Source organism: Sinocyclocheilus anshuiensis, unplaced genomic scaffold, assembly GCF_001515605.1.
Source record: "Sinocyclocheilus anshuiensis isolate Anshui unplaced genomic scaffold, SAMN03320099.WGS_v1.1 scaffold299, whole genome shotgun sequence".
NCBI lineage: Eukaryota > Metazoa > Chordata > Actinopteri > Cypriniformes > Cyprinidae > Sinocyclocheilus > Sinocyclocheilus anshuiensis.
This window is the reverse complement of record NW_015552565.1, coordinates 556,919-568,872: the sequence shown is the minus strand read 5'-3', so window position 1 is coordinate 568,872 and position 11,954 is coordinate 556,919. Positions and strand designations below refer to the sequence as shown.

Here is an 11,954-nt window from a genome sequence, read left to right as displayed (position 1 = left end):
CCAAAATTTTTTTTTTTTTTTTTTTTTTTTTTTGGAAGGCCATTATTATTATGCATGTTTGTATTTGTATGTATACTTTATAGTAGTACAATTGATTTGATTTTTTTTGTTTTTTTACTGCAGGGTAGTAATGTCGTGGAGGACCAGGACCTGCTAGAGATCGGGATTTTAAACTCTGCCCACAGACAGCGACTTCTTCAGGCTATTCGCCTGCTGCCCAGGGTGAGTACAGACATCGGGGACATAATAGGGCTCACACAGGGTGCATTCAGCTCCAAAAATATCAGCTAACAATGCATTTGGAAGCAAATTTGTAATTAAAAAGAAATTTAATTCAGCATTCCCTCAGGATTTTCTTTCTTCCATGGAAAAACAATGAAAACTTTTGGTCAATAACAAATAGTTACCAGTGGCTGTAAAGCTCTAAAGATGATATACACAGGCTTCACATCTCTGTTATTACAAATGTAATGGCTCACTCATAAAAGGTTGATAAGTTACGCTCAGGCAATCCTGATGGGAGCATCACTGACTTCGGTGACACAAATACACTGAACTGAAGAGCACTGTAATGATTAGTAGCTGTACGAAACAAAACGTGCTGATCATTGAAATTCTGCATGTGATACATGTGTGTGTCATGGATTTCATTACTAAATGAGGTTTCATGGTATCCACGTTTATCACATACACTTCACAGGGTGAACCGTCCCCCAAGAATAGTCAATTTAAGACCCCCTCTAGAGTAATCCAGCAAAGCTTCTGGCACTGAGTGTGTGTGTATGTGCAGGAGACCTGACATCAAATAAATCTCACTTGTGTCCCAAACAACCTTGCACTCCCCTTTCTCCTTCACAATCTCTGAAAGGACACTGCAGAGGGGAGTGGTTGTGTTGTGATAAGATACTATAGCACACACACACACACACACACACACACACTAATGTGCAAACCTGCTTTTGTTCAAACATAAGTGAAATTTGAATGGATAGTTCAGCCGAAAATGAAAATTCTCATCAGTCATCATTTACTTATCCTCAAGTTGTTACAAACCTGTATGACTGACTTACTTCTGTGGAACATAAAAATATATATTTTGAAGAATGTTCTTGCTGCTCTTTTCCATATTAGAAAAGTGAACGTGGATTTGGGCTACAAAAAAGCACCATAAATGTCTTGCACACAATATACAATAAGTCCTCTTATTGTATAGACCCAATTAAAGTCACTTTTCACTATAATTTTCCACTTTTATGGTGCTTCTTTTGTCATTTTGGAGCTACAATTGGAGCCAAGTTACTTTATATGGAAAAGTAAAGGATGACAGAACTTTCATTTTTAGGTTCAAACTGAAAATGATTCCTTTAATAAAAGAAGTTAACTTTAAGATTATGGACAGGAAATGGCATGTGTGTGAGAAAGAGATATGAAGGCTCACTATGAAAAGAGAAAAACACAACTTTTCATCTGCAGTCAGCGCTTTCAAGCTCTGTTTTAGCTGATAGCTTCTCTCTGTCTGCATTTACATTTATGCATTTGGCAGATGCTTTTATCCAAGGCCTTTTGCTGTGTATTCAATATATATTCTTTTATCAGTAAATATGGTAATGATTCCCTAGGAATAAAACACATAATTTTGTTTTGTTAGCTTGTCTGCCTATTTACCGGCTAGACCAGCGCCAAATCAATGTGGACCAGAATGGAAATTCATGCTAGCAGTCCAAGCAGGTGTTTCCAGTACAGAATAACAACATTTCCTGTTGCTGGTCCTCTTTATTCAAAACCCCAACTGTATCCAGCCTCTGGTTTTGTTACTGATGTGGTAGTTTAACAGTTTTTTCTATGTTTAAGGTTCGGCCCATTGGTTACGATGGAAATAACCCCACCTCAGTGGCAGAATGGCTGGAGTCTCTGGAGCTGGGAGACTATACCAAGTCTTTCCTCATCAATGGCTACACCTCCATGGAGCTGGTCAAGAAGATCTGGGAGATCGAGCTCATTAATGTAAGTCCTGCTTACCTCACTTCCTGTCTGTTGCTAAGTTCTGACCAAATTCAGTTCTAAAAGATTCATTTGTGTTTGGATTGTAAGGGTCACAGTCAAGGGAAACCTGGAAATATTAGGGAATAAAATAAAACATGGGGAAAAATCATGCAAATTGTGAATAAATCTTAAATAAATGTATTAATAATGTAATATAATTATATTTTATTGGCTATAAATCACTCTTTTTGAGTGTATTCTCTATAAAATGATTTATATGTGTATATATATATGTGTGTGTATATATGTGTGTGTGTATATATATATATATATATATATATATATATATGTGTATGTATGTGTGTGTGTGTGTGTGTGTGTATATATATATATGTGTGTGTGTGTGTGTGTGTGTGTGTGTGTGTATATATGTATATGTGTGTATACATCTTTTATAAAAAAGATATGTGAATGTGTGAACCCTGTATTTATACAGACCCAAGTGTTTAGCCGTATATTCTGTTATTGATGTGTTGGTTCTGTTGGAATGAAGCTGTCTTTTGAAACTAGATTTGCTAGAGGACCTTTGAAAAGACAACCAGAGGTTGAGACATCATCCTGAATCATTCTGACGTCCTATTGGCCGATTTGTTGTAATAGAGTTTCGGTTGGCTCTGAATCTTACCTGTAATTGTATTTGTTTGATAAACAATCCTGTCCGATCTGTCTTGCTTTCGACTGCAGTGAAACCACAGATATAATAGTAGCATCTCTGGTATGACACTAAACAGAAGAAATTTCAGGATAACTTGATCTGTTTTTTGAGACTTTATACTGTAGCCTGCACGTTTGGGAAATATTTCTGCAGGAGAACATATATCTGCACACTCATATTAATGCAACTGTTTGAGCTTTCAGGTATTTATCAGCCAAATAAAGGTATATTTTACCTGTAATTCCATAAGTCCTCCAATAGTTATTCCTGCAGCCCGTGTGGGTAAATCAGAAATTGTGAATGCTTAATGGATTTTTTTTTTCCTGTGTGTGATGAAGACTAAATGGCGTGTTTGATGACAGTGAGATCACATGATGTGTTGCTTTAACAGATATGGTGTTAAATGTCTCTAATTACAGCCTCATGTATGCTAATTTCACTCACTTTCAGCCGAGGGAGAGAAAGAGAAACAGAGAGAAGGAATGAGCAGATTATATAATAATGTGGGATGTGATTTCTTCAGCTCTCGAAAAAAATACACACACACCCACTCGCTGTGGAAAGTAACTCGCTGTGGAAAGTAACTAGAATGCTGCAGTGGGAATTAACACATGGTTTGGCCACAAGAGGGAGCCAGAGTGAGAAAAATTAGTGTTTTTATACTTTTGATAGAATAAATTTAGCAAGAAAATGTTGTTGGAGGTATTCTGTTTGTGTTTGCCAATGCTCATTGTGACCATGCAACTGTGGTGAAACACTACCATATTACTACACCTCTTGCCTTTGTGTGTGTGTGTGTGTGTGTGTGTGTGTGTGTGTGTGTTGTTAACATCGTCATTGCCTCCAGCTCAGTTTAATTAACACACAAATTTAATACACAACAACTGATGTTGGCAGAATGTTTGCTTAACATGATTGTGCATATAGGAACCTTTACATGTTATGATGGTCCTATGGTGAATAACTGTCTTTAAAGAAAGTCCATTCAAAAATGTATTTATTTTGTCACCGTTGTTCAAATCCTGTTTCTTTCTTCTGTGGAATACAAAAAGAGAAGTTTAGAAGAATGTTCATGCTGCTCTTCCATATAATGGACATGGAAGGAGACTGCAGCTGTCAAGCTCCTAAATGGACAAAAAAAAAAAACATAAGTTTTTCATAGAAGTCGTCAGTATGAATTGTACACTATATTCCAAAAGTTCTGAAGCCATATGATAGGTTTGTGTGATGATAAACTCTCATATCTCATTTGAGTTATTTAAACATTAATTGAACTAAAGATGACATAAAATAAAATATAAATATTAGAATCAGAATCAGAATCAGAAGAGCTTTATTACCAAGTATGTTTACACACACAAGGAATTTGACTTGACGACAGGAGCTTCCAGTGTAGAAGAAAGTACAAACATAGTGCAGACATACATAGGAATAACACAGTAGGGATGTAATATAACACTAATATAATAAAAAAAGAAAAATGAGAAAAATTTAATAATGTACTATATACAGAAATAGAAGTATAGGAAAAATAATTGTTTAGATAAATGTACAGATATGTTTAGTAGTGTGCAGATATGTTATTTACAAAGTGTGCAGTTTAATATAAATGGACGATGTATAATTATGAAAGATTAATTGTTCAGGCTGAATATAGCCTGTGGAAAAAAGCCTTCTTGTGCCTGGCTGTTCTGGTGGTCAGTGCTCTGTAGCGCCGACCAGAAGGCAACAGTTCGAAGATTGAGTGGGCTGGGTGTGAGGGGTCCAAGGTGATTTTTTTTAGCCCTTTTCCTCACTCTGGAGATGTAAAGATCTTGGAGGCTGGGCAGAGGGGCACCAATAATCCTCTCAGCAGTCCTGACTGTCCGTTGTAGTCTCTTGATGTCTGATTTGGTAGCTGAACCAAACCAGACAGTTATGGATGAACACAGGACAGACTCAATGATAGCAGATAGATAAAGTCGAAGTACTTTACTTACTAAAACAAAAAATAAATTAAATTAAATATTGAAGAAAAAAAATGTAATAAAAAAATAACAAAAGCACAAAATTAATAAAACTTACAACCTTAAATGAAAATATAAAAATAAAAGCTTATTCAATATAAAAATAAAAAATAATAATACTAAAATAACCCATTTTCCATATGTGATTGGTCACATTGTATTTGTCAATTCTAAGAATAAAAGTAGATAGTGGCTATGTTTCCATCACCCTGTTTTTATGCGCATTCTGAACATTTCTGAAAAAAAATCCCTTAATTCGCAAAAATGTTTTTTCGCTTGCTTGAGGTGGTTTTTGACTTGTTGTTTTTACTTGATGAGCATCAAAAAAGTTTTTGCACATCATCTGAAATGTTATGGTCATTCTGAAATGCCTGAGTAAAGTCTATCATCAAAGTATTTCTGTATAATTGCCTCCCGGAACTGTCTTACACGACTGCGTTCCCAAACAGCAGGCATCCACCTCCGAAAGCAATGACTGCATTTATTGTGTCTCGTCTACTCGCTCTGAGGCGCAACTAGTTTATTATATATGAAAATTATTATATTCAGTGGCTTCTCATACATTACTTAGTGATATTTAGTGCCAGTTTATGAGGAATTGACAAATTTGTTCTCTTTGACTCGTTGGATGGAAACTGTGCTTTATTAGCAAATGTTTAATGCGATATTCCAATTTTCGCAGCTTTGGATGGAAACCCAGCTAGTGAAAAGAAACAATTTTGGTGAATAACTTTTGTTCTGTTCCTCACAGAATACTACCTTCAAAAGACTTGATATAGCGCACAAATCACATGGACCACTTTATAGATACTTTTAAATAGCCTGCAACCCAGTTCACTTAAATGGCAGCACATTCTTCAACATTTCTCCTGTTGTGTTAAATTGAAAGTCATACAGGTTTGCAACGACATGTAGGTGAGTTAAAGCAAAACATTTATTATTGCATGAAAAACTATCCCTTTAACACAAGCACAGGCTTGCAGGTGGATATGCAGAGAGCGATCTTCTTTGACTTTGTGTGTGTGTGTGTGTGTGTGTGAGTGGTTGAGCTGTTCACGGAATGGGACGTTCTGAACTTCCCCTAATGAGCCTTGGTACAGACAGATCACAGAGCGCCTCTGTCTCCCGGGTCGCTGTCCTGAACTCTCTGCTGTAAATGAGACTGAGAGAGACTCTCAGAGTAAGAGAAGACACTTTATGCAGTGTAGTACACAGCGGTGCCCCCGTCTGAAGCCAAGACGAGGAAGGGAGAGAAAGAGACACAGAACACTGCCTTGTTTTCGTGTTTCCTAGAGAATGTCATCCTTAAAATGAAACATGCTGACCGATAGCACAGCAGAAGTAGTTTGGTTCAGAGATTGAGAAGCGATAGTGTAAAGAGAGGCAGGGGAGAAGAGAGAAAGAGGGCAATGGGAGAGAGAAATAGCATCTGAGTGGGCCAGATTAAATCAGCTCATAAACACTCAGGGCAACAGATACAGAGGCTGCTGGACGAGACCGTGACGAGACGTGTGTTATTGCTGTTCACAAACACAATTAGCCAAGCACACTGTGGCGTAATAAGGTCAAAGTTCATTTTATACCATATTATGCACCTAATAGGTTTTTAAAAGAAGTTGCTTGTGCTCCCCAAGGCTGCATTTATTTGAAAAAAGAAAACGGGAATATCGTGAAATATTCTCGCAATTTAAAATAAATGTTTTCTGTTATTCCTGAGTTTTCAGTCCTCGGTGTCTCATGAACCTTCAAATCTTTCTAATATGCTTCTAAAGCATTTCTTACCACCAGTTTTGAAAGCAGTTGTGCTGCTTAATATTTTAGATTAGTTTTAGATTTTTTTCAAGATTCTTTGATGAATAGAACGTTCAAAAAAGAACAGCATTTATTTAAAACAGAAATCTTTTGTAACATTATAATGTCTTTAACAGTTACTTTTGAACAATTGAACGCAACCTTGCTGAATAAAAGTATTAATTTCTTTAGAAAAATCTTTTTCCAAACTTTTAAATGCTATTAAATATCTACATATAATGTGCTATATATTTAATATTACGGTATTTGTCATATTATTATATGTTTATTTGCTTACTGTCTCTCATATTTGACTGCTATTGTTTGATTCTATTCATATATTAAGTAAGAATAAAATTTGAATCAAGGCAAGTCCACTTAATGATCCAATATGTCACCTGAATCAGCTTGATCTCACTCTTGGATTGACTGAGACATTATTCCTTATATTCCAAAATCCCACTTCTCAGCCTGTTCTTTATGTAGTAACCTTATGGATGCCATAAATGTTTGCAGCCGTTTCTCAAGCTGTAATACACCTACTGTTCACTAGGTGGCTCCATCACTCTTTTTTTTGGCCAGTGAACTATTTCAAGATGTACAATTCAAAATTGAAATATTTATTGGTGTGATGAAGGTTTGCTTTGACTAGGTGTTAATAATATACATAAATATACTATGTACAAAATAAATAAATAAATGGAAACAATAGAAGTATCTATGTTTGGTACGTTGGATTTGCAAGCTATGTGGGACACATTACATAATATTACAGAGAGTATTGGTGTAAACTGTGTAATGTCACTTTCAGCCCCGTTTTCTTTTTCTAATCACGCATTTATTTTTACATGGACCTGGCATGAATTATATTGGCTTTCAGCTGGCAGAATTGACCATTTCATTTTCTTTTTCTCAGTTTACATGTCAAAAATAATGCAGAACAGGCCGGTGACTTGTTGTGAGTAGCGCTAGTTTCATTGTGAATAGTAAGAAATGGCATAATTAAGACCGTATTTTGATTCGGAACAGTTCTGACACAGGTTTTTGCCTCCCGAAGGAAAAGCAGAATAATTCAGTGTGAGCAAGCAGAGACATTTACGTAAAGCAAACAGCCTCTTTAAACAAAGGCAGCTGATGTCAGTCGTCAAAGCTTTCAAGTTTGTATGTCTCAACAGCGTCATTCCATGCGTGTAAGTGCTTGTATATGTGCGTATACACCACATTAGTGAGCGGTAGACTTGCGTGCGTGCGTGTGTGTGTAGACATTTACGTAAAGCAAACAGCCTCTTTAAACAAAGGCAGCTGATGTCAGTCGTCAAAGCTTTCAAGTTTGTATGTCTCAACAGCGTCATTCCATGCGTTTAAGTGCTTGTATATGTGCGTATACACCACATTAGTGAGCGGTAGACTTGCGTGCGTGCGTGCGTGTGTGTGTCCGGCGTCAGGGTTACTACAGGCATTCATCTGATAATATTCATAACGGGGCTCAACATGTCTGCATTCCCAAGCAGCTCTATGATTGCTCTCTCACACACATACAAACATCACTGTAAAGAAATAACAAAAAAAAAACTTTCATGAAAATGGACTTGAGAATAGATTTTCGTTTTGCAATAATCCTTTAATCTGCTCGTATTAATAATTTATTTGTTCATTAGAGTTTAATTGGATAAAGAATTCAAATATTTTGCCAGCATTTCATAGAAAAGCTTCTTGTTATACATTACAACATTTTTTTTTAAATATAAATATAATATGATAGCTCAGACCAAATTAATCATTGATGTTTATTGTTTAATTTTAATTACATTATAATTAGAATTTTGTATTACAATTATGTAATGTATGTCTATTTATTTATCTATCTATATAAAATTTATTTTTTTTAATAATTTCTATTATTATTAAAATATTAATGTTACTTTTCTTACATTCATATTCATACATTACATTCATTATTTCATAATTATTGATTTTATTGACTTTATCACTTAGATTGAACATCATGAGCTTAATTTCCAAACAAAATGTGTCCAAACCAGCCTGGAATAGTTTTGAACCAAATGGATTATTTGGCCACTCATGGCCGAGCAGTCACAAGTCTGTGGCTTTTTAAAGCACGCTCATATTACGATAAAGCTATTTTAAATGTTTGTTTGTTTTTATCAAAAAAAAAAATGTCTGTTTTGAGCCGTGGTGGCTATGGTTTTGGATACAAGAAAGAAACGTTTAAAATGACATTTTACGACTTGTACGGTTTGTATTTTTAGTGCAGTTCTGATTATTACCATTGCATTTAATGTATTTAAATAGCACTTATGTCATATGTCACATGCTGTGCCAAGTTGTGTTTCTCGGCAGCCGCTGGTTTATGTTTGCAGTGCTTGGGCCGTGTTGGTAGGCGGTCAGAAGTCATTTCTCGTAATAATAGTTTAGCTCGTTTTTTGACAACTGTTACCCAGTTGCCATGACTGCTAGCATTAGTTACCATAGAGACAGCTTGCGTGAAGTACAAATGATTCAAAACTGACGTGTTTGTGTGTGAGTAAGTGTGTAAGGGCATGTATCCTTTAAGTGTGCGTGGTCCGACACTTACGATTCACAGACTCTGTGTGTGTGTGTGTGTGTGTGTGTGTGTGTGTTGTAATGCATTTCCATGTCCTTTGTGTTGCATTCCTGTTTTCATTACTTCCTGTCACCTCTCCAAATGCACAGATTGCAAATTGTCTTTTCTTACACTAGCAGATGGCTACTGCCTTCGTTAACACAGCAGGCCCATCAAACACACACACAGTCTCCCCCTTTTTTTTCTGTCTATCTGTTCTTCCCTTTTGGCACCCGTATTACACTCCCTCACACCTTAACGATGATAAAACATTTGCTTTAACACCAAAAGACACATTGAGGGCTGTTCTGTATATGTAAGTGTGTGTGTGTTGTAGATGTACGAGTGTGGGTGGGTAGGTCTGTGGGTTCATGTGTTGAACTGACGCATACTGACACATTTTTGGCCCATGACCATGCGAGTGTTGTTCTTGCGGTGGGGGTGAGCTGAGATTATTCCCCCAGTACAGATTCTGCTGATGGGTATCAAGAAGATCCAGTGGCCCCTCACGCCCCAGCGGCCCATGAGAGGGCTGTTTCTTAAGGACGGCCATCAAGCACCCTCATAAAAGATAGATTAAGCGTGACGTTCATAGAGGAGGCTTGGATTTCAAACAGTAAAATGTATTTATTACATGGCTCAGTGGAATACTGGATTCTGATTGGTCATTTCACAGTCAAATATTTTTGTTTAAATATCACCAAACTGTATAACCAACCGTTGTCCAAGGCAACCAATTTTTTAGCCATGTAATCAGGGTATCGCATCAGAACAGAGACAAAACAGTTTTTGATTTATTAACTGATTTATTTTGTGATAATGACTGGGTGACTTTATATTATGCTTTACACTACTGTTCAAATGTTTGAGGTTGGTAAGATTTAATTTTTTTTAATACATTAGTGTTTTTAAAAGAATTGCATATTGTGTAATATTATTAAAATGTAAAATAACTTTTCTATTTGAATATATTTTAAAATATAATTTATTCCTGTGATGCAAAGCTGTATTTTCAGCAGCCATTACTTCAGTCTTCAGTGTCACATGATCCTCCAGAATTCATTCTAATATGATGATTTTGTGCTTATGAAACATATCTTATTATTATCAATGTTAAAAACAGCAATATATATTTTTTGGAAACCAGTGCAGTGGTTCATTCTTTGATGAATAGACATTATGAATGCTTTTACTGTCACTTTTGATCAGTTTAATGCATCTTTGCTGAATAAAAGTCTTTTATTTCTTTCAAAATAACATTTTTACTGCCCCAAAACTTTTGAATGATAGTATATTTGTCACAAATGTGTTTGTACATAATTTGTGCCTTCACGCTCACAACATGAATTTTATTTGTTTCACACTTTTGGTGGACGGCTTCAATCTTTGGTAAAAAATTCAGCATGCTTCAGGCTCATGCTCTATGACAGATATTTTCAAGTTATGCTTGATTTAATGCTAACAGTAAATTTTTCCATCACAACATTGCAATGTATAGTATGAAAAAAATTGTTCATTTAATGTATTCATTTATAATGTGATAAAGATCATATTTTAGTGTTATTAAATTATTAGTGTTTTAAAGATTAAATTGAGGTGAGCATTAGAGGTAGTCTAAGCAAAGTAATCTAGGTAAAGGTAATCTAAATTAAAAAAAGAGCATTAAATAGCCGATATTGGTTGATACCATAAATAATAACAAAAAAAATCTCTAATATTGGATAACTAATATGGTATCGATATATTTTGCATTGCACATTTTGATGCAGTTTGACAAATTTGTTTTCTGCTAGTGAGTCAAGTATAGGAGCGCTGCTGCAGGATCTATTTCTGTCAGGCGTCTTTATATAACCTACATGTACATATATCCCTCACACATTTTGAATGTTGAGAGCCATAACTGTCGGCTGTCATGTTGGTATTTGTCTGCTAGCCTTAAGGTGAAAGACCGACCATAAGTCAGCTGAATTAAGGCTATTTCACGCTGCAAACAGCAACTTCAACGCTTGTTGGGTTTTGTTGGATCAGCTTGTTAGTCCAGTTGGTGTTTGTTGGATGACAGTCATGTTTCCCAACAGCCAACTCTGAAATGTTGTCAGCCAGGCTTAAGATGATGTTGTGTTTCAAACAAAGAACAAACGAGACCAGGATGAATGTATTGCAATCTTACTGCAGTGTGCGACAGCTGAGCTGTGGAACTCAAGTTAAACAATGAAGCTTCGGAAAGAGAGAGAGAGAGAGAGAGGGAGGGGAAACGGATACGGGAGAGTGAGGCGGAGAAAGCAGAGAGTGAGTTAAGGACCTTCAGTCTCCCGTCTCACACTAGCGCTGCTTCACGAACCAAGGAAATGGTCACCTGCGCTGCACTCCTGCTACGGCACGCAAACGCGGCGGCTCCTCGCTGGATGGGAGCAGGGTATCCATAGTAACCAGGTGGACAGCACGAACGAGGAGGAGGAGGAGGAGAAGGAGAGTGACGTGTTCAGATACAGACCGTTGTTGCTGGAGTACAAACCTCTGCCGTTTGTTAGTGTGAGGAGACTAGAGAGAAAAGAGTGTGGGAAAAAAATTTGTAATTCTCGTAGCCGCCACAGAAATATGCATGCAGGTTTGCGCTTTTATGCTCTATAAGAAAGCCAGAGTTTTCAGACGACTTGTCAAAGCAGGCCAGGACCCTCGCAAGGGCTCTTGGATGTTTGGGGACGGAGGACTGTGCGGATGAGCGCCGAAACTCTGGGTAAGTCACTGGCACTAGAGGAAGAGTGAAGCAGAAGGTGGATTAGTAGGCATTGTGCTGCCTTTGTGCTTGTTTTTTTTTTTTTTTTTTAGATTAATGCAATGTTAAAGCTTTTGT

At 36.6% G+C, this 11,954-nt stretch overlaps 1 protein-coding gene across 5 annotated transcripts in view; it reads left to right on the top strand.

Annotated features, from left to right (window-relative positions):
• Nucleotides 1–11,954, top strand: part of anks1b (ankyrin repeat and sterile alpha motif domain containing 1B) — a 156,804-nt gene that overhangs the window by 115,623 nt on the left and 29,227 nt on the right. For all 5 annotated transcript variants that reach the window (XM_016455556.1, XM_016455555.1, XM_016455554.1 and 2 more), the window contains exons 16-17: nt 124–222; nt 1,852–2,004. In XM_016455556.1, the coding sequence (XP_016311042.1) occupies nt 124–222; nt 1,852–2,004 (252 nt within the window). The remainder of the gene's footprint in view (nt 1–123; nt 223–1,851; nt 2,005–11,954) is intronic.